At 58.5% G+C, this 25,698-nt stretch overlaps 1 protein-coding gene across 2 annotated transcripts; it reads right to left on the bottom strand.

Annotated features, from left to right (window-relative positions):
* Nucleotides 1–558: 558 nt before the first annotated feature.
* On the bottom strand, nucleotides 559–24,630 carry PPM1F (protein phosphatase, Mg2+/Mn2+ dependent 1F). 2 transcript variants are annotated; one of them, XM_059894230.1, is made up of 8 exons: nucleotides 24,579–24,630; nucleotides 19,526–19,768; nucleotides 14,395–14,516; nucleotides 10,600–10,802; nucleotides 9,888–10,076; nucleotides 7,251–7,394; nucleotides 5,210–5,303; nucleotides 559–4,052 (listed from the first exon to the last, which is right to left on the bottom strand). In XM_059894230.1, exons 2-8 carry the CDS (start codon nucleotides 19,765–19,767, stop codon nucleotides 3,745–3,747), a joined length of 1,302 nt encoding a protein of 433 aa, XP_059750213.1. In that variant the 5' UTR covers nucleotide 19,768; nucleotides 24,579–24,630; the 3' UTR covers nucleotides 559–3,744. The 2 variants fall into 2 exon arrangements, with proteins under 2 accessions (XP_059750213.1, XP_059750214.1); XM_059894231.1 differs by lacking the exon at nucleotides 9,888–10,076.
* Nucleotides 24,631–25,698: the final 1,068 nt, after the last annotated feature.

Here is a 25,698-nt window from a genome sequence, read left to right as displayed (position 1 = left end):
CCTGTCTGAGTGTGATGGGGGAGGGTCTCCATCCTCAGAGTCCCTGGGCCACTGAGGACTCCTGCAGGCTCCCCAGGGGCCTGACCCTCCCCACTTTTCTAAAAAAAGTATTTATTTTTGGTTGCGTCGGGTCTTAGTTGCAGCACGCGGGCTTCTCTCTAGTTGTGGTACGCGGGCTCTAGAGTGCATGGGCTTAGTTGCCCCACGGCATGTGGGGTCTTATTTTCCCAACCAGGGATTGAACCCATGTCCCCTGCGTTGGAAGGCGGATTCTTAACCACTGGACCACCAGGGAAGTCCCCTGACCCCCCTCTTGCCACCCCTGGAAGAGGCTCGCAGTGAACAGCTTTCCTGCTGCTAGTGCTGGCGGGCTCCCAGGGACGGGAACCAGGCTGGCTGGTGGGCCAGAGGGGCTGCAGGCCGGCAGCGCTCTCCCGAATCATCTGCTCGCTTTGCAAGATTGGTAGATGATCCCCCAACAGCTTCCAAACACACCCTGGTCGCCAGGGACCAGGAGCGAGGAGGCCAGAGAAGAAGGCAAGACTCGGGACTCGGGGGTGGGGTTCAGAGCTTATGGTTTATTGACGCGAGCACAGAGGCCCCTGGGACTTGTCCCTTGGATGGGGAAACAGCCACCCTGTCTGGGAACAAGACCTCCTCGCACAGAACACCACTTCCAGGAAGCGCACCAAGATGTGCACGGATAAACCCTGCAAGGCCGCAGGTGCATTTGGCAAAGCTGTGGAGCCTCGGGGAAGAGCGCAGGCCTCCGGGGCTGCCCACTTGGGGCTGCAGCCAGAATCAAACCCAATAGCTCATTCTGCAAAGGCCCACTTGGTCTCCATTTGGCTCGGGTCGGGGCCAGGCCCAGGAGCAGCGCAGCTGTACCCCCACCCTCTGAATACTGCAGACGTGGCCAGGACACCTGAGTCCACGGTGGAACTCTAGCTGCAGGGGAAGGGGCAATGGGGGGGGCCACATGATGGCCCAAGGAGGACAGGGGTCGCTAGGTGACCCAGGACCCCAGACAGACAGCCTGTGCTTCTCCTGTGAGGCCTGCCCCCCGTCGCTCTTCCCCCTGAAACACACCAGTTCCTAGTCCTGGATGCTGAGGATGGGCTGGGTCAGGGAGGCCGCGTTTCCCCCTGGGATTTCGGCACTGGCGCTGGCCCCTCTCCTGGGCCTCCCCCACCCCTGCTGCCTGGGAGCAGCCCCACCTGCGAAAGCAGGGCTCAATAGCTCTGGCTTTTGTTTTCCATATAAGGAAGGCGCTGGCATCAGTAGCTTGATTCTTTCCCAGCCCACTTACTGTTAAGAATAGATACTAATAATACTTAATCACCCCTCCCTGCTGGGGCGGGGGAGGGGCCCTTAGTCCTGGCAGCATCGCCCCAAGATGCCCCAGTTTGCCCAGCACCTCCGGAATTCCAGTGGCGGCTGCACAGACTCAGTGCAACAGACTCAGTACAGAGGGGACACTGAGGCCCAGGGACGCACAAAGATAATGACCGAGTGACAAAGCTGGGGCTTGAGGAGGCGACCAAAGTTTCCAGACCAGTGTCCCTGGCTAGTGGCCCTCTTGGGACTATGACCCGAAGAGGAAGTGGGCCAGGACTCGCAGAGGCTGAAGGTGTCCAGTCCAGAGGGGAGGATGGCTCTGTGCCCAGGCGGTGCACGAGGCAGGGCTCCCTCAGGCCCCCACCCCAACCTGAGGGCTGGATGATCCCTGTCCTGGGAGGGGCCGACGAGGGGGCCTCTGGCTCCCAGAAGGCGGGGCATTCAGGTTAGCCAGAGCAACACCTGGTCACTGGGCCACCAAAGCTGCTCTCTGAATTGTGACCATGCTAAAGATGCTTTCTACCAGGAGCCCCTGAGCACGTGGTCTCAGCCGCTTCATCCCTGCTGGGACGGGGTGGGGGGGAAACGCTGAGCCTGCAGGTGGCATCCCCCTGCTTCCTGGGGACTGGCCTTAGGAGGGGCTCTCACCGCCCTCCCTTCCCTGGGTGAGGGGGGCAGAGGCTCCCTCAGTGCAGCCGGGATCAGGGTGCGCCCTGCACAGCCTGTCCTGGGCCCTGCTACTGCAGGTGGACTCTGACCGCCTCCATGGGACCCTGCAGCCTCAGGGACCCGGCACCACGCCCCCTCAGTGACATCCTCTAAAGCCTCAGCTAAGCCACCCACTGACCTTCCCAGACCTGCCGGCCTCTGCCTGTGGCAGCCTGCCCACCACAGGAAGCCCAGGTCCTCCCACCAGGTACCCCTCTCCCTGGGCCCTGACCTCTGCCTGGAGCCCTTGCCCGGCCCTGCGCTTCCAACCCTATACCCACTCAATGGGAGCCAGCAGGCAGGTGGGCTGCAGGCAAAGCAAGGCAGCAGAGGCCGCCACCCACAGGCAGAGAAGGACAGACTCCCAGTGGCATCCCCCCTGCCTCCAAACACAGCCGGAGACCCTCAGGCTGCCTCGGCCTTGCAGAGCCCTTTAGGTGTGTTTCCTGTTGAAACCAGTTCAACTACCAACACACATGACCTTCTGGAACATTCCAAACAGCAGCAAGGACCCGCCCACTGGCAGAGCTCAGTCCCTCAGCCTGGGGTCCAGTCAGAGACGTGAGAGGCAGGGCCACAGTCACCCCGACTCTGGAGCCCCGAGGCCCAGCCCACGTTCTCATCGGCGCATCACAAAGGCAGAAAACTCTTCCGGGAAGAATTCTGGCCAAAATTATACCATTTTGACAAAACAAATCCTGCTTTTGAAAAAACTGAAACGTGCTATCGGAACCAGTCACAGGCCTGGCAGTTCCAGCCTTGCCTAAAGCTAGCTGTTTAAGGCACTTGAATGGCTTATTTACACCACCTGGAAAAGTGTGTGTTTCAATCCTGATTTAGGGGAAAAAATCCAGTAATACTGCAAAAGAAGTTTCTCAAAAAAAAAAAAAAAAAAAAGCAATTCTTAAGTTTTCTAAGGAATAAAATAAGTGCTGAGCTCTGCTTAAGTTATATGACACAACGGGTCCTATTGGCACTGACAGAACAAGGACAAAACCTGAAATACTGCTTCTGAATTAGACTTTTCCCCGGAAAAAAAAAACCACAAACAAGACACACGTGTCTTTGTCTGAGCGTTCCCTCCCTGGTGCACGAGGGGTGAGCGGGAACCAGGGAGGTCACTGGTGGGCACCACAGATCAGACCCCTGGCGCCGGCCCCCTTCCCCATGAGGCCACCCTCCCCACTTGGGAAGCCACTTGGCTTGGCCAGGACCTGCTGGGCATCAAGACCAGCCAGGAACATCAGTCCATACAAGCCCTCCCAGTAATGGGCAGTGAGGGGCGGATGGGAAAACTTTGCTGGACACCCAGGGCACTGGAAAATGTCTGCGGCTCCTGGTTCTGCCCAAAGGTCCCACACACAGAGTCCTGCTACCCTGCGAGCATGCCCAGTGTCTTTGGTTTGGCTGTGGCCGCTGCCTGTAGCCTCTGGTTCCACCCCTGCCCGATGGGGCCCAGAGCCTGTCCACTTCCTGGGCCCCTTCTCCTCCGTGAAGTCTCCTTCTTGGGCTTCCTTTGGACATCCCGCCATCCCACTGTCACCCCGTCTGCTGTGAGCAGGCGATGCCCCTGGCAGCCACCAGGATGGGGTGACGCAAGCAGGGCCAGAGGCCGTGGGTGGTGTCGCCTGCCCACCTCCTGCCGTGTCCTAAGGCATCCGCGGGGGAGGATCATGGGGGTGGGGGGGCCCGGACCTCCTAGCTTCTTGGCACAGCGTCAGTCTCTGGCTCCAGCAGGTCTCGGGGGTCCCGGAGAAAGACCACCATGACCGTGATGTTGTCGTGGGAGCCCCGCTCCCGGGCGGCAGCCACCAGCTCCTCAGCCACGCGCAGCCCGCTGCCCTGCTGCCCGACCAGGTGGCTCTGCACGAGGCCGGCCACCTCCTGGTGGGGGACCACGTCGAAGAAGCCATCGCAGGCCAGCAGCAGGTAGTCCTCGGAGCCCGTCAGCTCCCGCGAGGCCGTGTCCGCCTCCCCAGACACGTAGGGCTTCTGGAAGACGTCCCCTGGGCGCGGGAGAGAATCGTGAGGGCCACGCCCCTGCTGCTGTCCCTTCCCCGGGCCCTGGCCTGCCTGTGGCCACCCTGCCTCCAACACAGGGTGAAAAGGTAGCTTCGCAGGGTGCCAAGTGCTCCAAAGGAACAGAGCAGGGCGATGCGACAGACTTGCCCTGTGTCCCCGCGGGCAGAGTCAGAACCCAGCAGGGCCAAGGGCAGCCCCCTACAAGAGCTGCCTCACTTCAGAGGGGACACAGGCTGAGGATGCTGTCCGGGTGTGGCCCTGGCCCTCCCCAGTCCCTGCGCTCCCTGCGCACCCAACGGGCGCCTCAGCCGAGTCGGGATGCTGGCTCTGCCTCCCATGCACCCTCTCCCAACCCCCTATCGCAGGAGAGAACAGGGCACAGCCTCGCCCGATCCTGCCCTGGGCTTCTCTCCTGCTCAGGCCTCCCCTGAGGGCTTCCCGCTGGTCCTCCTCCCCCGCTGTGGCCCACTTCTCCCCAGGGCACGAGCCAGACATGTTGCTCCCTGACACGGAGCTGCCCAGTGGTCCCCTCTCCAGTCCCGGTCCCCTTGGAAGGAGCCTGACCCTTCCTGGCCTCCACGTGGGCCACCTCCCGGGGTCCAGCTGTAAGGAAGGCACCATGTGTGTCAAGAAGCACAGAACATTTCAGGAGGCTTGGAGGGGCCGGGGCCACATCTCAGCGTGTGGTGGGGGAGCAGGAAGGGAGCGATTTCTTAGCCCTGGAGGGAGGTCTGAGCCCCAGACCAAGGCCCGGCAGCCACAGGAGAAGACAGGGTGGGGGAGGGGGTGCCGTTTTTCTCACTTTTTTTTTACGATAGAAAAAAGAATCATCAGCGTGAAAGGTGGGTAGGGGAGGGTGAGCCTCATTTATAGACTGTCTACTAAAAATTACCTTTAGCACATACAGTAACTGCCAAGGGTTTCCTCTTAGATCTTTCTCAGAAACTGTTTTAATGAATATAACTTAAGCTGCAATTATCTGTGCAGGATGCAAGTTTCCAAGGTGGCTACACCTGTGCTCTGGATTCACCAGAGCCCTTTTGCAATCTGACTGATGAGCAGGTGAAGCTGCATTCCCAGACCGCCCGGTGAGCACAGTCCCGGGCCCTGGGGCCCCCTCCCATCCCCCTCACCTCCTTACCGATGGCTCTGGAGACGGCCAGGGTCCCGTTGACCCTCCAGCAGTCCATGTGGGACACGAAGCCACCCAGTGCCTCGATGCGGTCCTTCTCGTCCTGCGGAGACAGCCAGGGTGGGCCGGGTAGGCCGCGTGTGCCGATGGGGTGCCCGCGCTGCCCAAGGGGAGACCAGCTGGTTCCACGGCAGCACTGGGAGCCGCGGCTTTGATCAACGCCCAAGGGAAGCCTTAGTGAGGCAGTGAGGAATGATGAACAACCTAAATCATCCCAAAGATGCAGGAATGGCTAAGCAGGTGATGGTGCCAACGAAGACGGACGGCCAGTCCCCGAGCAGCCTTTCGGGGTCCAGGAAATGCTCACGGCAGCAGAAAGAGCCAGAGCCCTGGGGTCCAGGTGGGGATGCTGTGCCTCTCTCAGTGGACCAAGCATGTGTACCTGCAGCCACTCTGCAGGGCTAGATGAAACCTGAACCAGGCCCTGGACGAGCCCTGTGCCCCTGCGTTCTTGTCCTTCTCACCCCACCCCTACCCCCATCCAGGCGCTGTCCAGCTCCACAAAGGACGACGGTGCTCCAGGCCTAAGAGGACAGCACAGAGGCCTGGTCTAGCCATGAGTCCTAAAAACCGTTCGGTCCTATAAACTCCCCCGAAGGAGAGGTTTCCCAGACGTGAGCCTGCTGCCTGAAGGGCGGTAACACAGCGTCTGTGCTGGAGCAAAACCCCATTGCCCCGTGCCCTCCCCTGTGGCTCCCACCTCTGCTACCTCACCTGTACAAGGCTGGGGCATCCTGGGGCTCGGGGCACCCCTATCTTCACCTCCTGTCTCCTGGGACACCTACCGCCTCGGCTGCCCTCTCACCTCATCCTTCCCACCTGCCCGAAACAGCTTCCCCAAGGGCAAGCCCAGAGCTGGTGGCCGGTGGGTGGGTTCCCAGCGGCTTGGCTCAGCAAGGCTCCCTGCCCACTGCTTCCTCTCACCAGCCCCACCTCCTGCCCACTCGCCCAGGGCTGAGGGGCTGAGTGGCTCACCTGTGCGCTGCCCAGGCAGGTGGCCGTTCCTCCTATGCTCCCTGCCACAGGGCTGCGCTCTCCTGCTTCCCCACTACCTCTGATGGGACTCGCCCAGTCTCCTGCCACACCCTCCCCACTGCAGACCCTGCAGCTCCACGCGTGGCCCCCGGGCCCATATCCCCAGCCCCTCCAGTCTTCACGGGGTGTCCCGCCAGCCCCCGCACTCCCAGGGAACATCCCAGCCCTCAGACCCAAAGCTCCCCGAGCTCCCCGGCCCTCAGACCAAAGGCATCACCACCCTCTTAGAGGCCCAAGGCCTCTCTGGCTCCCCATCCCAAAGCCTGGCCTCCCTCTTCTCTGTCCCTCCTGACTTGACAGGCAGGTCCTCCCCACAGCTGGCCAGCGACTACAGTGGCGTCTTTGTGACCCAAGCCTCAGCTTGCCCTCCGCTGGTCCGATCATTCCAGAAGCCATCAGATTCCTTACAAAGTGCCTCCTGCCCCAGGAGCAGCAGCCGTGAGTGCCTCAGTGGCCGGTCCTGGCTTAACCTGCTCTCTCCTGGACTCCAGGCCTGGCCTGCCGGGCCCACACCTGCCTTGGGATCCAGCTCTGCCTCCTTCCCTCTCATTTCCGCATCTCCCAGCAGCTTGTCCATGCCCTGCAGCTCTCAGCCCCAAGTCTGGTCCCTTCCAGCTCCGACTCAGCGTCACCTCCTCCCCCACAGCCCAGGTGGCTGACCACTCCCCACCTGTGTGCAGGAGAGGACCCTGCCCGTTAACTCCACTTACTGAGCCGCCTGCTGGGCAGAGGGCCCAGCTCTCCCCCGCAGCTCTGGGCTCCATGTTGCTGTGACAGGAAGGGCTCACGCGGGATTCCTGCCAGCTAAAGCCCCAAGCGTTATGGGACCCCCAGCCACTCGAGTCAGGCGGGGAGCCCTCCCCTGGAGGAGCACCAGGAGTTTCCTGGGAAGATGGTCCAGGGCTCCTTTACGTCCTAGTCCCCCTGACCGTCTGCCTGCCCGGGGGCCCCTTACCTGCCGCTCAGGTCTGTGTGGCTCCATCAGCTTCACCACCTGCCCCTGCTGCACCAGGACCACCTGGGAGTCCCCGAGCCAGGCCACATGCAGGGTGTTCCCGGCGATGAGCGCGCACACCCCTGTAGTGCCGCTCTGCAGCCGCTGCAGGGAGAGGGCGCACATGGGTGAGGATGGCGAGGCCGCCACAGGCACACGCCCCACGCTGGCCAGACACCGACCCCGGAACAGCGCTCAGAGGGAAACAGGAACAGACCGATGCACGCAGGGACCACGCAGCAGGAAAGGGGCATTTACATCAAGTCAGCAGAGCAGACTCTGCTGTTTCACGGTGTCAGAAAGCAGACAGGTGGGTGTCTGGGGAGCAGTGGGGCGGGGGCGGGGATGACCAAAGACAGAAGAAACTTTGGGGGTGATAAATACATGTTACCATGGTGAGGGGCACACGGGCATAGACACATGCCAAAACCTACCAGACGGTACTCTTTGGACAAGTGGAGTCTCTTATATGTTAATTACGTGTCAGCAAAGGTGTTTTTAATAATACAGCCTAAGCTAAACACCTCTGCCTCAGAGACTCCTTTCTTGACTATGAGCAGCAGCCCTGAGGTCCCGGGTGGCTGGGCTCCCACCTCAGTCTTAGACCTGGAAGGTTTTCTGTTTAGATTCAAATCCAGCCTTGTTGATTCTGGTGAGGTCTGTGTTCAGAGCATCTGATGACAGTGCCTCCTGCCCCCACCACGTCTCCTCCTGAGCCTTGTCGATGGGGCCAGGCCTGAGCTCTCTGGGCCTGTTTCTCCATCTCAGAAAGGGACACGATCTTAGTATCCACCCTGCTAGGAGCACCCCCGAGGTTCCGAGGTGAGATTCAGTGGGCAGTAAGGTCAGAGGGACCGGATGCGTCCTTTCTTCTTTCAGAAACAAACACCTCATCGCGGTAACTGCCGACACCAGCAGCCTAGAGAGACCTGCCCGGGGGGTGGTGTTTGGGGGGTGGGGAGCATCAGGTGGACCACGTGTTGCTGCTTCCCATTATTGCCCTTCGACGATGGTGCATTTTTCACAAATTGAAGGTTTGTGGCAACCCTGCCTCGAGCAAGTTTATCGTCACCATTTTTCCAACAGCATTTGCTCACTTCCTGTCTCTGTGCCACATTTTGGTAACTCCTGCGATATTTCAAACTTTTTCATTATTATTATTCTCTTTCATGGTGATCTGTGATCAGTCATCTTTGATGTTCCTACTGCAAAAAGATCATGACTCGAAGGCTCAGATGATGGCTAACATTTTTTAGCAATAAGGTGTTTTTTACAGTACGTGTGTTGTTTTAGATGTAATTCTGCTGCACGCTTACAGATGAGGGTACAATGTAAACATAGCTTTTATCTGCACTGGGAAACCAAAACATTCATGTGACTCGCTTTATCCCAATATGCACGTTACAAAGGTGGTCTGGAACCAAATCCGCAAGATCTCAGAGGTCTGCCTGTATCGGTGCTGTGTTTTGTTTTCTGTACTTTACGATGTTTAGACAAATCAAGGGCCTTCTGAATCCTGAAGAAAGTACTCCTCCCAGGGCTAATTCTTTTTTTTTTTTTTTTTTTTTTTTTTTTTTATTTTTTTATTTTTTTATTTTTTTTATTTTTTTATTTTTTTTTTTTTTTATTTTTTTAAAAGACTATTTTTCGAGGGGATGATTTTTTTTTTTTTTTTTAATAGCTACTTTATTATTTATTTATTTATTTTTGTTTTGTGTTTTGGGTCTTCGGTTCGTGCGAGGGCTTTCTCTAGTTGCGGCAAGCGGGGGCCACTCTTCATCGCGGTGCGGGGACCGCTCTTCATTGCGGTGCGCGGGCCTTTTCACTATCGCGGCCCCTCCCGTTGCGGGGCACAGGCTCCAGACGCGCAGGCTCAGCAGCTGTGGCTCACGGGTCCAGCTGCTCCGCGGCATGTGGGATCTTCCCAGACCAGGGCTCGAACCCGTGTCCCCTGCATTAGCAGGCAGACTCCCAACCACTGCGCCACCAGGGAAGCCCAGGGCTAATTCTTAAAGAGAGCAAATGTCTCACCAGGGAGTGTGCCTTTTCTGCACAAGCCAGGTGGTCTGAGCCCATGTCCTCAGCCACCTCCTTGGTCCCTTGCCAGGCCAACATCTCCCTGGCCTGGATGGCTGGGGACCACCCCGTAGCCCAGAGCCTGTCAGGCTTATTCAAACCATCTGGTCCTCAGCTTGTGACGTGCCTGCCTACGGAGGTCACGTTGAAGCCTTGGGGCCACGCTTTCCTCTCTCTCGGCCTCCTGGCTGACCCTGGTGCTCCCCGTGTGGCCCTGCGTGGGGTGGCGTCTCCTCTTGGGAACCACAAGGCAGATGCCTCTGCATCTGTCATCCCAATGTACCTGATTAGGAGGAAATCCTGGGTGCATTTTAAGACAAGCTGCCCTTCCCCGTAAGGCCCTCACACCCTCTGCTGGAGCGGGGGCAGCCTCACACTGCTTCTATTCAAGGCCCCTTCCAGGCACGAGTGAAAGGACACGACTGCCAGCAGGGCTGAGCGAGGGCCTTCTGCCAGCACCAGCCACTTCGGCTTCCTTCCCTCTGCGAGGCCTGGCCCCTCTGGCCCCACTGCGGTTCTCACCTCTCGCCTGGCTTTCCAAAGGAACATCTCATCGGTGCAGCGGAAGGCTGCTTGCAGGGCCCCCGTGGGGTCAGTGGGCAGCTCTGGTCGGTGGGCAGCGACAGCGTGCACGTGCACAGATGCGTACCTCGCAGCATCCACCCCTCCGTGCCCATCGAACACGGCAAAGTAGGCACGGTCCACAGAGTCCTGGGGGGGAGCGTGGTGGGGGTCACAGTCCTGCCGGCCCTGGGCCTGACTGAGGCCGCAACCTAGCCAGAGACTCTGGTCTGGGGGTGGAGATGGGCACTTCTGGGACAGGGTGTGGCAGGACAGCACGCTTTCCACCACTGGACAGGCTACATCGGGGGGTCTGGGAGAGGATGACCCTCGGGAGCCTCAACTTATGCTCTGGGCCCAGCTGGGGGGAGCATGGGATGAGGGGAGAGGTGCCAGGTGGCTCCCAGTGGGTGGGGAGAGCAGGCTCAGCAAGCAGGGGTCCAGGTGCATGTGGTGCTGGGGCCTCCCGTTCCTTAGCCCGTCAGCCGGGAAAGCCAGAGGCTGGGGGCTGCCCAGGCCCAGGAGCGCTGGGACCTGGCCCCCTGACGGCAGCCGTGGTCATCCCTCCTGTCTCGGCTCCAGCCGGCAGCCCCGCTCGGCACCTAGGGTCCTCCCCCGACCTTGCAACCTCCCCCTTCCCGCCCGGCCCTCCCTGCCCAGGCAGAGCACTCACCGATAGGCCAAAGAGCAGGTTGAAGGCAGGGAGGCACACGTGCCGGTCCTCCATCCTGCGGCGGGCGTTGCGGATGGCGTGCACGGAGACCAGCCACTGCCGCTGTGGGACCCGGGCAGCCACGGGCACCTGCTTCTGCCACTGGCTGCACACTTCCCAGAGCCGGTCAAAGAGGCTCCGCGCCAGGCCCACAGCGTCCAGCACTGAGGGGCAGGACAGGGGGCTGTTAGGGAAGCGCCACCGCAGGCCCTTGGGGGCTCCCCACTCTCCACGCCCTTCCCGTGGCCCCTGTAGCCCGTCGCCGCCCAGGGCCTCCTGAGCACAGCAGTCTAAGAAACCGCGCGGACAGCCTGTGTCATCAGCATGAGAAGTGTCTGGTTTGGCAACACACACAAGGAACAACCCCCCCCCAACATGGCGAGGCCACGCCCCTCATGGGAGCCCACCCCAAGGAAAGAGCCGGATATGCAAAGATAATTTAAAAACAAGTACAGAATCATTTATAATTGTGTATTAATTAGAAATAATATACGTCTAACAACAGAGTAAATTATGGTTTGTTCTCCCGGCGATGAATTAAGCTGCTATTTTTCACAACTAAACACGTAACTGCCATTTGGCCCAGCAATTGCACCCTGGGGCTCGAATCCCAGAGAAATGGAGACTAGTTCATGTGAGACATGCGCCTGGTGGTCCCAGAAGTGTTATCTGCAACAGCCGAAAGATGGAATCAGCCCAGACATCCTTTAACAGATGAACGATAAACTCCCAAACATCGCACCCCGAACAGTGCTCACAGGAAGGAAGGAAAGAGCTACTGACACACAGAGACCTGGGCGAATCTCAGGGAACCATGCTCAGTGAAAAAAGCCAATCCCGTGTGATTCCATTTATACGCATCCTTGAAACGACAAGATTACAGAGATGGGTGGCTGTCAGGGGTTAGGGTGGGGAGGGGGTATTAGGGTAGCCATAAAGGTAACATGACATCCTTGTGGGATGAGATTACGTCATGATCCTAGTCGTGATATTTCACTAGTTTTCGAGATGTTACCATTGGGGGAAACAGGATAAAGATGCAGGGGGTCCCTCACTGTTATTTCTCACAACCGCACGCGAGGCTACGGTTACCTGAGTTTAATTTTAAAAAGTTAAAGGGTGAAACAGAAATAGACTTTGCAAGCATATGAGATGCTCATGTCACGACATTAAAAAAAATTGATATTAAGAAAAAATGTGGGGCTTCCCTGGTGGCACAGTGGTTAGGAATCCGCCTGCCAATGCAGGGGACACGGGTTTGTGCCCCGGTCCGGGAAGATCCCACATGCCACAGAGCGGCTAGGCCCGTGAGCCACAACTACTGAGCCTGCGTGTCTGGAGCCTGTGCTCCGCAACGGGAGAGGCCGCGACAGTGAGAGGCCCGCGCACCACGATGAAGAGTGGCCCCCGTTTGCCGCAACTGGAGAAAGCCCTTGCACAGAAACGAAGACCCAACACAGCCAAAAATAAATAAATAAATAAATAAATTTATTAAAAAAAAAAAAAGTTTAAAGAAACAATGTGAAAAAAAAAGAAAGAGAGGAAATTACACATATGGTTTGATCATGAGAACGTGAAAAGCCTTCGACCCGCTTGGGCCCAGAAGAGGCGGGAAAGGCATAAACCCCATAAGGTCAGCAGTGGGCATCCGCAGGGCTGGGTCTGTGGCTGAGGCTTTTCCTTAAGGACACTTTTTTGTGCTTTTCCCATATTCCACTACAACCAGGAGCTGGTTTTAAAATTCGTCCATAAATGCTTTGCTACTTCTCCCTTCGAGAATGGGGCCTAATCCCCTCCCCTCGAGGGCAGGAAGGAGGACCTCGGCCCACAGACTCCCCAGGCCGCTCAAGGGAACTGCTCGCTGGGGCAGGGCGGGGTTGTTGGAGGCTCCACCTGCCCGGCCACACAGAGGTCTCAGTCACACCTCCGCCCTCAGGAGTTGATTCTTTTTTTAAAAAAATTAATTTTTATCTGTGTTGGGTCTTAGTTGCGGCATGCGGGATCTTTTGTTGCGGTGCGCAGGCTTCTCTCTAGTTGTGGCATGTAGGTTTTCTCTCCAGTTGTGGTGCGTGGGCTCCAGGGCGTGTGGGTTCTCTCACTGAGGCGCATGAGCTCAGTAGTTGTGGCGCTCGGGCTTAGTTGCCCCGCGGCATGTGGGATCTTAGTTCCCCGACCAGGGATCGAACCTGTGTCCCCTACATTGGAAGGCAGATTCTTTACCACTGGACCACCAGGACAGTGATTATTATAAGTCCCAGGGCAGTGATTATTATAACACCCGAGTGATGCCAGTTTTGCAAGAATGGCTTCGAGAGACTGATTTGACTGTGTTCTACTCCCATGACAGGGGTGAACCGTTGAGGGCGGCGGGCCCAGGCCTGCTTGGAGGGCAGGGCCGGCCGAGATGTCCTTCCCCTTCCCCAGCCCGCAGAGCCCCCAGGCCTGGCTCTAGGGTGTCAGCCGCGCAGTTCCTTCCCGCCAGCAGGTGGCGCTGACTTCCCGCTGGACGTGGGCGGGGCTGGCGGGGCGCCCCTTTGTGGGCCGCGCGCGCGCGGGCAGCAGGCTCTGCAGAGGACAAAGGCGGTCTGTCACCCGCACAGCCTCAGGGCAGGAATTCGGAGCTGGGCTGGGCTGGGCTGGAATGCAGCCGGGCGGGGAGCCAAGGAACAGGGTGGGGGGCGAGGCCACGTGTGTCCCCCCCTCCTGGCTCTGCCCTCCATGTGGCATTAATGCTGAGTTTAAAGGGACATAACTGGATAGTAATTACGTGAGTGGTGGAGGTGTCAGGTAACCATCTGCAATGCATAAATGGACCGACTGGACACATTGTGCACTTAAATTACACAGTTACAAGTCAGTTATGTCTCAATTAAAAAACAAACAATAATAAAGCAACACAGTCCAATAGGAAATGGCAAAGGAGGGGAAATCTGCTGAGGCTCCGGCTGCCCCCGCCACCCCCCACCCAGGGCTGGACCCCAGGACCCACCCTGCTTCTCTGCATCCCGACAGGCCCACAGCCCCGCACCTTCTCCAGCAGTGTGGAGGAACTGAGACCCTGCTCAGGAGGGGCTCACCCAACACTCTGCCAGGGCCTGGCCCACAGGCCCTCACTCTCTGCAGTTCTGGTCCAACGTGAACCGACTTTTGGATGGAATACAGTTGGAAGGAACTACTAGGAAAGGGACAGAAAGGCCTGCAAAACAAGGGCCCTGCCTGATTCCAGGCTCATTCCCATCCTGGGCTCCTCTGGCCGCTGACCGCTGTTCCAGGAGCAGGACACAGGCCTCTGTGGCGCCTCCCCAGGCTCTCAGGGACCCTGGAGTCTCCACCTGACAAGGGTCCCAACCTGGATCAGCTGAGACACGGCCCGAGCTCTGGGTTTTCTACCACTGGACCCCAGGACCGGCTCCCGTATCACCACCCACTTGTCACCCGCTGAAGTGGAAGAGCGTGTGGGTGAGGCCCGTTGGCACCTCGGGCTCCTCCTGTGTGACCCGGGACAGGGCTGTTTGTCTCCCGGGCTGCGGCGCTCACGCCGCTGGCTCCATGCTGGGGAGGTCTCTCCCCGCATCTGGGCTCTGCCACCCTGTCGTGAGCACATGAGCCCGGCGCTGCCCACAACCTCCCTGTCTGCCAGCAAAACGGGAAAGGAAAGGGGGGCCACGTGAGCCCTGACGCTCCCCTGCAGCCTGGCCCCCATCTGGCTGGAGAGTGTTGCCCAATAAGCCCAGGGCCCCAAGAGGGAGAACTCACGGGTCACAGGGGCCTCCTCCTCCTCCTGCTCCGGCAACTTCCTGAACTCAGAAAGGTCCGTCTGCAGCAGCTGGGAAACTGCCTCGTGGGCCAGGCAGGCAGCAAGTGGCGGCGGAGCGCTCCTGGGGGCACGAACCCGGAGTGAGGGGCTGGCTCCTCAGCAGGATCCAGCACCCCAGAGCCTGCCCCACACTCCAGGCAGAGACCCCCAGCCCCTTTCTGCTCCTGGAGGCCCTTCCAGAGGTAGCAGTGACCGCTCACACTCCACGTGCACCCACGACAGGCAGCTCGGCCTCTGGTCCTCGTGCAGCTGGATGGCCATCCACGCAGTACCATTTATGGGGCCCTCACTGGGGCTGGTGGGGAGGGGGAGTCACAGACGTGCGAGCTGCCTCTGTTGGCCTCAGTGGCCAGGCCAAACTGCCCGACGTCCAGCCTTATACCAGCTCCTGGTCCCCAATACCAGCTGGGGACCCTTGGGGGTTGGGGAGTCCTATAAGCTGAACTGTGTCTCCCAAAATGTGTATGTTACAGTTCTAACCCCCAGTGCTTCAGAATGTGACCTTACTTGGAAACGGGGTCGCTGCAGATACAATGAGTTAAAATGAGGTCCCACTGGAGTAGGCTGGGCCCCTAATGCAGTAATGCTGGTGTCCTTATCAAAAGGGGAAATTCAGACAGAGACCCACAGGGAGATGCCCTGTGAAGGTGAAGACTGAGCCTATAGCCGAGGACCTCCAGCAACCGCCAGAGGGACCAGCCCAGCCGACATCCTGCTCTGGGACCTCCAGCCTCCAGAATCCTAAGACAATACGGTTCTGTTGTTTAAGCTGCCCAGCCCAGTGGTGCTTTGTCACGTACGCCCCAGGAAAGGAATCCAGGGAGCGTGGGACCCATGGGCAGTGTCTGGAAGATCAGGCTGTGTGCAGCCCAGGGGGTCCCTGGGCAAGGCAGGCTGTTGGGACAGCTGGTGAAGGGGAACCTGGGGAGGCAGCATGACCTTGGTGTGGCTTGAAGAGAGACATGATATGATCCAATTGGGCTTTTTAATTTTTATTTTATTTTTTTATTTTTATTTTTTTTGCACTTTGATTATTGTGCTTTGCTTTACTGCACTTTGCATACACTGCATTTTTTTTAACATCTTTATTGGAATATAATTGCTTTACAATGGTGTGTCAGCTTCTGCTTTATAACAAAGCGAATCAGCTATACATATACATATATCCCCATATCTCTTCCCTCTTGCGTCTCCCTCCCTCCCACCCTCCCTATCCCACCCCTCTAGGTGGTCACAAAGCACCGACCTGATCTCCCTGTGCTATGTGGCTGCTTCTCACTGGCTATCTATTTTACATTTGGTAGTGTATATATGTCCATGCCACTCTCTCACTTTGTCCCAGCTTACCCTTCTCCCTCCCTGTGTCCTCAACTCCATTCGCTAGTAAGTCTGCATCTTTATTCCCATCTTGCAATTGGGCTTTTTTAGACCTCCTGGCCTCATCTTGGAGGGTGGGCCTGGCAGTGGATGGGAGGGGACAGAGCAGGCATTGGGCAGGGAACCGGGCGGGTCCGCAGTGAGTCTCAGGTTCCACTGAGGTCAAGAGGCCTGTGGCCAGTGGGCACGTGGTCTCGGTGGATGAAAGGGGTGGGGCAGAGAGCGGCCGGAACAGCTGGAGAAGTGGGGTGACCCCAGGGGTGCCACCTGGGGCCGAGTCTGGGAAGCAAGACCTCGATGGCTGCTTCCAAGGTCAGACAGGCTGTGCAGAGCAGAGCTGAGGGTCAGCGCAGGCAGGAGTGGGAAAGCAAACAAGGGGGATGGGAAGCCTCCAGTACGGGACAAGAGGGACACTAGGCAGCTCCGGGAGGTCGGGGGGTGGAGACACCGAGGCCAGTGGGAAGCATTATAGGAAATTCTTTCCACAGGCTCCAGGGCCTGCCCGCCTAGCCCCCAGCCTCGGGGACCCGCTCCAGCCACGAAGGCCCCTGGCTCCCCGAGTATAAGGGGTGGCTCCATCCCCCAGCTGTCCCTGCAGCCTCTAGGACTCATCCTGCATCCTGGCCTGTTCCTGAAGGCTGGGCTGGGTGGGTGGGCACATCCCTCTGGGCGTCCCTGGTGTGTGTCTACAGATGGCCTTAGGGATCTACTGGGATGAATCTGTCATTTTTTAAAATGAGATAGTGACTCAGGGGAGCAGCCTCCGGACCTGCCTTTAAAAAACAACCAGCCATGGACTTCTCTGGTGGTGCAGTGGTTAAGAATCCACCTGCCAATGCAGGGGACACGGGTTCAAGCCCTGGTCCGGGAAGATCCCACATGCCACAGAGCAACTAAGCCCATGCGCCACAACTACTGAGCCTGTGCTCTAGAGCCTGCGAGCCACAACTACTGAGCCCACGTGCCACAACTACTGAAGCCCGCGCGCCTAGAGCCCATGCTCCGCAACAAGAGAAGCAACCACAATGAGAAGCCCCAGCACCGCAATGAAGAGTAGCCCCTGCTTGCCGGAACTAGAGAAAGCCCGCGCGCAGCAACAAAGACCCAAAACAGCCAAAAATAAAAATTAATTAATTAATTAAAAAAAAAACAAAAAAACAACCAGCCAAGTCATGAGAAGTGCGTTCCTCTGCCGTGTGGGGATTTCCTGCCAGCCTCTGGGATTTCCTTTTTCAGGGCGGGGAGAAGTGCACCTCTGCTCCCGGCGCTGGGGGCAGGGAGGTGGCTTCCGGCCATGGGGAGCGGACAATGCCTGGATGTGGGCCCCAGCCTGGCTTCCTGGCCGCCCTCCCGTCTCATCCAGGGGTGATGCCCGGCGCCCCGAGGCCCTTAAAGATGCCAGCGATGCCTCGGAAACCAGGACTAGGTACCCAAGAAATAAGAACTGCTCTTATCTGGCCACTTTGGGGTTTCCAAGGAGCCTCCAGTCTAGAAGCAGAAATGAAAACGCACATCCGTGGCTACAGTGTCAGGGACGCGCCACTTAGGGACCTGAGAGGTGACCGCTGACCACAAGGGGAGGATTGGAGGTAAATCACCGCAGCCCCAACCTCGTGATCTGACTTCTGGACAGTCTCACGCAGGATTCCATTTACAACCCGAAAAACCCCGCGGACCAACACATTCGGGCCTGGATAGCCAAGAACCTGCACACAAGCTGCTGGGACATGCGGGTAGGGGCCCTGACTGCCAGACGTGTGTAGACGTGTGACACGTGTGACATGTGTCTACACAGTAAAGAAATACTGTGACAAAAATAAATCCATTAAAATGGCTGGAAAATATGAGACTTTAAAATACCACGTTTTAACATCCTTCAAGGTTGGGAATTCCCTGGCTGGTTAAGACTGTGCTTGCACTGTCGAGGGCCCAGGTTCGATTCCTGGTCAGGGAACTAAGATCCCGCAAGCCGTGCGGTGGAACCAGAAGAAAAAAAAAAATCCTTCAAGGTGGATTCATGGGGGGCCTACAGGGGCCATGGGAGCCCACCTGCACCACCCCTGTCAGCCTCAGGCTCTGGGGCTGTGAACCCTGGCCTCTTGCCGACCACCGATGGTCTCAGGCCTGCTATGTTATCTGCTAATTAATGGGAGCTCAGTCACCCCCTGTGCTCAGGGCCTGGCACTCTCCCCACCCCCCAGCCTCGCCCACTGCTCAGCCTTGAGGGGCCCCGCTCTACCTTGAGAGTTTCCCCCTATTTGAGGGGGAAACTTGAGGCACTCGCCCTTCCCCATAACTAAACTCACCCCCCAAGGCCCTGCCTGCAAGAAGGTCCTCTCGCCCTCCTCATGCCTGGCAGGGGCACCAGCCCTGCCCAGTGGCTGCTGGGGATTCAGGGCCCCTCAATGTTCCTTCTGTCCCCCAAGTGCCACTGTGGTGCCTGGTGGGCGCCAGGCCCTCCCTCCTCTGCGTTCCCAGCCCCTCGTCTCTCCCATATCCAGCACCCAGACCTCCAACGTGGCCTCGTCAGGCCCCAGGCCCGCTCGGCTCCACTGATCTGCTTTATGCCACCTGCCTCTGAAATATTTTCCCGAAGCAAAACAAAGCAGCCCGCATCGCCCTCTGCACACACCACACCGAGGGACAGGTCACCGGCATTTCCCCCGAGCTCCACGGACGCGGCCCTGGAGTGGGCCCGCAGCCTTTACGTTCCCATTGCTGACTGTTACGGGGCCTCGGGTCCCACCAAGCAGGTGCCCCGGGGGTGCGAGAGGGTGGGGCTGACCTGCCACAAAGAAAGAGCACTCGGGGACACGGAACACCACCACAGAGGCCGGGGCGTGTCCCAGCACAAGGGGTAACCCAGTGACTAGGGCTGGTGGGTGCGGCCCCTGGGGAGGGACGAGGTTCACAGGGGCCGAGTGACCCACCAGCCCTCACCCACGAGCCTCCCTTGTGGCTGCTGGTGGCGCACGGCTCCCCCGACACCTGCCAAGCTGGTCGTGTCCCTCTCTGAACCTTGTCTTCACGGCCTGTGAAACGGGGACAGTGCCACCACCTCTCAGGTCTTGGTGGCCAGGGGACTGCCAGGCCTCAGGCCAGTCTCTTAGCCTCTGCCTCCCTGACTGCGAGACAGGATAGAAATGGGACCTACCGCTAGCACCCATCAGGGGTTGAACTGTGTCTCCCAGAAAGGTCCGCTGAAGTCCTAACCCAGTGGCTCAGGACATGACCTTGTTTGGGATTAGGGTCTTGGCAGGTATAAGATGAGGTCACACAGGAGCAGGGTCCCTAATCCAAAAGGACTAGTGTCCTTACAAGAAGACGAGAAACACAGACAGACAAGGAGGACGCCTGGTGACAACAACAGCCAGTCTGGGGTGATGTGTCTACAGGCCAGGGCACACTCAGGACCAGGCGACACCAGAAGCTAAGAGGAAGGCCTGGAGCGGCCCTGACTTCCAGCCCCCAGGACAATGAGACGGGGCACTTCTATTGCTCTAAGCTGCCTGGTCTGTGGCGCTTGGCGGTGGCAGCCCTGGGAAACCCACGGGGCTGGCAGGGGAGTTCTGCGCAGACCGAAGTCAGCAGGAGTGGAAGGCAGGGGGTGAAGGCAGCCAGGGTCAGGGTCGTGCCCTGTGCTCCCCTCCCCCTTCCATCCTGGGCCCCTGTCCCGGCACCCACACCGCTCACCTGCTGCTCAGGAAGCCCATGGCCAGCTCAGCCAGCTCGCCTTCCACCTCCTCCTGGCTCAGCATCGTCCCTGGGACCTTCCACGGCAAAGGGCTCTCCGGGCCCAGCGGGGCTGGGAAGTCGCGGAGGAGCACGTCCAGGAAGCTGGGGTTCTCCTCTGCCTTCTGGCTATTGTGCTGTGGGGTTTCTGAGGCCATGCCCAGAGCATCCCGGGGGGCTGCTGCTGGGTCGTTGGTCTTCATTCTGGGGAAAGACGTGAGGGTTGGCAAGAATACAGTCGATCGGCGCCCTGAGCTGTGGGTAAGCGCACCCTCGCCCTACAGCGCTGAGTGCCTCACTTTCTCTGCTTCCCCTTGAAGCATTGAGGGGCAGGGGCGGCACCAAGCCCGGGGCTCCAGGCAGAAGAGCAGGGCCACTGGGCCTCACACACAGTTCCGGGGCCCACGTGGGAGGGACAACCCTGAGAGGGGACTGGTGGGTGCGGGGGAGCCCAGAGAAGTGGCTTCAGGAGACAGAGCCCGGGGCAGAGGGATGTCCTGAAGGAGGAGGAAGGCATGTTCCTGTCAGAGGACGGCCGGTGTGGCCAGAGGCAGGCAGGAGAGGGACCCAGGGCCAGGCCATGGAGGCAGGTGGATACGGCCAGAGCAGGGGTTCCACCTGACCCCGGACCTGGGCAGCAGGGAGGTGAGGAGGTGATGCCACTGGGCCTGGGAGCCTGGAAGTCATGCCCAGAGGGGGGCAGGGCTACCTGACGGCACGGTGGCAGGGTCATCGTACAGAGGGCGTGTGGGCAGGAGGGAAGCAGAGGGTTAACCCAGGAGAGTCAGGGCCTTTGGGACATGGTCAAGCCTTATAAGTCCTCTCAGGAGGAGTCCCAGGCCTCCTGAGGCTTAAAAGGTTTGTCCACGTCCACAAACGCCCCGACTGTCCTGGGCTTCAAATGGGCTGGAGGATGGGGGATACAGGGGGCTCACTGCCCACTAAGGATCAGAGCTCCTAACTCAGCACAAGTCTCCTGGAAGAACAGAGACAGGACACAGCAGACAAGCAGGCACGGGGGCGAAGGGGAAGGGGAAGCAAGATGTGTCATCAGTGGAGGGTCTGGAGGGCAAAGAGTGAAGCGTAAAGGGAGGTAAATTAAGAAAGAGGGAATTCCCTGGAGGTCCAGTGGTTAGGAGTCGGCGCTTTCACTGCTGGGGCCTGGGTTCGATCCCTGGTTGGGGAACTAAGATCCCACAAGCCATGTGGCACAGCCAAAGAAAGAAACACAAAACCTCTCTCATCTGTCAGAGAGGAGAATTGGAAGTTAATTTCTTGAAGTAGACACACATGAATAACACAGAAACTGGGGCGCTTGTGATGGAAGGTTCTGGGGACAGGCTCCCACTCATGGCCATCCCTCCTGTCTGCTCACAAGTGAGTGCCACAACACAGCTCCAGGCCGCAAAAAACAAACAGGGAAACAAATGAAGGACATAAGAGAAAGAACAATCACGTGAGAGCAAGCCAGACACCGCGTTATAAACACGAGGGTTTGAGACTGTGAGATGGGGGGCCGGGCCGGGCGCCGTGGGGGTGGTAAGGGCGGGGAGGAGGCAGCCAGGCCGGCCTGAGCCAACGATAAACAACAGGAAGGTGGCGTGAACTTCCCAGGAAGCTCGGACACCCTTGGGCAGGGAAAGAGGCCAAGCTGCCTCTTCTGCCTGTGAAATGCTCTGGCCTGTTGCATAGAGGAGAGAAATGTGAGTGATGCAGAGCTGCCCCAGGCAACACTGGCCCCAGCTCCCCTGCAATTGAGTCCAAACAAATACTCGAGGCCCTGATATCGCTGGTGGCCCAAAGCACGCTCATTAGATACGTGATTGGGGTCAAATGGTGCTCACTGACTTCACAGGGCGCATGGGAGGGCCCACAGCCGAAAGTAAAGCACCGAATTCAGGCCCTTCAGGCCCTTCACCTTCGACCTCGCTGATGGTGGTGGGGTTTTTTTGGGATGCAGGGGCCTCCTTCTTGCCTCCCAGCCTTGGGATGCTGTTCCTTGGGCCTGGACCCCCGTCCTGTGAGTCTGTTTCTCTGGGGGTTGGGAACCCCTCCCCTCTGCAGCATCAAGGCCTGGTCTCCGCTGTGCCCCTGTGCCCACTGCCCCATGCCCAGGCATGACTGCACCTGAGGGGTGCGGGCTGCTACTCTCATGGCCTGGCCCAGCCCCGCCTTTGCTGGACAGGTGGGCATCACAAGGACCTACCAGGCTTGTTTTCGCATAGCCTGGCAGAACAAAGGGCCAGGAAATGAGCCGGGACATGGCTTTTCTTCTCTGGGGCCAGCTGAGGTAAGGGACAAGAGTAACTTCCTTCCTTGCCATCTTCTTCTCAACCAGCTCCTGGATCTGTGACCTACCCCAGCTGATATGAGCCTGGGGCCCGAGATGACGGCAGGAGGGAGAAATTTCTGCCCAAAGGGGCCCAGAGGCAGCCCTGGGAGGGTTAGGAGGGGCAAGGGCAGGACCATAGCCCTGAGCTCTCCAAGGACCAACTGAGGAGCTGGTCAGGAAGGACGGAGGCCAGCAGGCAGGCAGTGGGATGGGGGGATGCGGCGGAGCTGGGCCTGGTGTGGGGGTCCTGACCAGGGAGCTGGTGAGAGGCTGCGGCGGGGATGCGGGGGAGACTCCTGCATGAGGACCTTGGGGGGGGCCGTGGGAGGGACACTGGGCCGCCAGCCCCCACTGCCACCTGCTCCACCGGTCTGGCCAAATGTGGCCCGAGGCCAGGTCCTCCAGCTCCTGGAACGACGCCCCTCTGCACTGCTCATCAGCAGGAATAACGGTGCTGCAGCTAATACCCGCCAGGGGACTGCAGGGCCGCCACCCTCTGAGCGCACTTCCCTTGCCACCTCTTCTTACACCACCCCCCCCAATACCCCGTGTTATTACCCTCACCTTTCAGGCAGGGCGTCAGCGAAAGGGCCAAGTTACCCAGCCAGGGTCCCAGTCAGGCCAAGGTGGGACTGCGGAGCCCGGCTGCTAACTGGACGGAACCCTGCCCACCCCTCATGGGCCGCCGACCCTGGGGCTGGCCGCTCCCAGGCCCCTCTTTCATTTCTGTGCCCATCGCCCAGGTGCAGCCCTGAGAGCTCCGGCCCTGCCTCTGCTGAAATCCCCACACCTGGGGCACAGCCGTCTTCACGGCTCTATAGTACTTCTGCTTGCATCTGACTTGTAAAAGCCCATTTTTTTTTTCCATTTAAAATATTTATTATCCTCCAGTTTAACTGTTTTGACTTCGAAGCTCAACCAATGTGTGTTTGTACAACTGTGTTTTTCTCGGCGGTATGGACAAGATACTTGTCAAGTCCTGTTTGATTTCAGAACAGGAGTGAAGAGAGAAACAGCAATCTTTAGGAAGGGAAACTGCATCACTGTTACAAAAATATCTATTCACAGTTAAACGTTTTTCTGCAAGTAGAGAGCCTTATTCCTTCATTCATAAACAAACACTGGGAAGAGTATGGCAGAAACCCTTCCAGATCTTTTCCCACATATGTATTTTTTTTCTTTTTAAAACACTTATGGTAAACTATACATAACATACAATTTATCATTCTACCCTTTTAAGTGTACAGTTCTGCTGCATTAAGCACGTTCACATTGTCGTGCAAATGCCACTTTTTACAGGCTTGACTTCTCACAATATTATAAGCTGTACTCCCACACCCGGTCTCTCGGCTGTACCACGGCCCTCCGTGCAAGGCCCCTTTGTGCACAGCTGCTGGCACGTGTGGGCAGAGGGAAGATGTTGGCCTCCTCCCAACACCCCCCTGTGGATGGTGTGGGCTGGGAGGTGCAGCCTGAGGCCTGGCCCCTTGAAAGAGGAAGCTAAGACAGTCTGCTAAAGGTGGTGGGCAGCAAACAGGTCCTAAGGACAGGGCTGGCTTCAGGCCATATCGCAAAGGAATTCTAGGAATGAACGTGTGGAGGTTTGCAGAGTGGTCTGCATCCTGTTTACCTCTCACAACTATGCTGAGTACATGCTGTTGGACTCAGCCAGGTTGCAATAAAGAAACAGACTCAGGGAAGGTCAGCAACCTGAGGCCACACAGGCAGGAAATGGCAAAGCCGGAATCAGGTGGGGTCTTCCCACGCCTTTGTCACTTAGAGCTCAGTTGCAGGAGGAAGAGTGAGCTGTGACAATAGGCCGGATATGGCACAAAAGCCAGCAGTGAGCTTCATGTTCTATCTCCCATGGTGGGAGCACAACTCACCCACAGAACTCGCGCCAGGGAATGTCATTAGGATATGTCACTCAGGACGTGTCACTCAAGACATGTGTCCAGCTGAGTGGAAGGCTGCGGGGAGGAGTCCATCACCACTGACTAGGCCCCACTATGTTAAGCCCTGCACTAAAATCCCTACAATCAGCTGCCATATCTCCCTGTTGCACAGAGAGGCTAAGGGGCTTGCCTGAAGTCACACAGCTGCACTGCTGGAGCCATGGCCTCCCTACCGGAGGTTCAATCTCATACGCGTCTCGCTAAAGCTGCTGTAGCCCAAGCACTGGCTTTAACTAAAACACCTTAAATACGCTTGGGGGAGGGCCGGGTGGGGGCAGGCCAGGGGTGGCGGCGCTGCGGCAGAGCTGCAGTCCGGCAAAGGTGCGGGGACTTCTGGGGTAAGGGTCTGGGCAGGGGCCCGACCAGATGCTCCCGTTGGGGCGGAAGGGAAGGAGGAACTCCAAGCAATGGGGGCGCGTCAACCCTCAGCACCCCACCCTGCTTCACGGCCCTCGGCCCCCCGGCTCGGCCACACCCCCGCGGGCCCAAACCCCACCGCTGCACCCTGGGCACGCAGCCCCCAGGCCCGCCCCGGGCTCCCCGGGTCCCGGCTGCCGCCCCCGCTCTGCAGCCCCCACTCGGCTCCCAGCCCCTCGCGGCTCCCCATCTCGGCCTCCCCAGCTCCCCAACCCGCCCCTGCACCCCTGGCGCCGCCGTCGGAGCCTCCCCCGGCGCCGTCAGCCCACCACCCGCGCCCCGCGGCACCCCGGGTCCCCACGGTCCTCACCTGCCACTCGGCCGCCCGGCGCCCTCTAGCAGCTCCTAGCCGGCCCCGCCCACTTCCCGTCCGGCCGCCGCGGGCGCCGCGCAGGCGCAGTCGGGCCCAGGCAGGCGGGGTCGGCTTCTGCTGCCCCCTGGCGGCCCGCTGCGCGCGCCGGTGGCCCCACTCGCCAGGCGAGTGCACCTGCGGCCTGCATCCCGGCCATTGCGGCAGGTCTCTACCTGTGGTGGCTGTGTAGATGGGGCGGTGTCCAGAAATTAGGCAACTTGCGCAGTCAACAGACGGTTAGCAGCAGAACAGGGATGCGAGCCCACACTGCCCAGGGCCCACGACACTTTTAGGGACGGTTAGCTTCCAATGGCCACAAACTCACACACATTTAACATCTACAGGTCTGGAGATCAGAAGCCCATAACGTCTCAATGGGCTAGTTCAAGGGTCATCAGGGTGCCTTCCTTTCTGGGGGCTCTAGGGGAGAACGTTCTCCCTCCTTTTTCAGCTTCTAACTGCCCCGCCCCTTGGCTCATGGCCCCTCCCACCTTCAAAGCCAGGACTGAAAAGACCCTTGTGATGACCTTGGGCCACCCAGATGACCCAGGATAATGTTTTAAAGTCAGATGAGCAACCTTAATCCCACCTGCAGCCCTGATTCCCCTCCACCACGTCACCTAACAGCACAGTTCCAGGGACAAGGACCTGGACATCTTTGGGGGTCATTTTTCTGCCACCTTAGAAGCCCAGGGAAAAAATATGTATTTTTTGGCTGCACCACGCGGCTTGTGGTATCTTAGTTCCCCAATCAGGGATCAAACCCATGCCCCCTGCATTGGAGGCACAGAGTCCTGACCACTGGACCGCTAGGGAATTCCCAGAAAATGTCTTAACGCCAGAAAAGATAAATGAACTTTTAGGTCAAAGAAAATGTCTTAGTATATATTAATATATTCATCTTTATATCAATGCAGTTGTAAAGCATAATTTAAACTTTTTATGGAGGAAGAGCTTTCAGAAGCCCCACTGGGGCCCTGCCCACCTGACCTCCAGGCCCACACATGGCTTTTGTCCATCCCAGGAACTAAGGTTCACTAACAGGAGGGTCTGGAGAACAAGCAGTTGTCAGATTTGA

This window comes from Balaenoptera ricei, chromosome 14, assembly GCF_028023285.1.
Source record: "Balaenoptera ricei isolate mBalRic1 chromosome 14, mBalRic1.hap2, whole genome shotgun sequence".
Lineage (NCBI taxonomy): Eukaryota > Metazoa > Chordata > Mammalia > Artiodactyla > Balaenopteridae > Balaenoptera > Balaenoptera ricei.
This window is presented reverse-complemented; position numbering and strand designations above follow the sequence as displayed.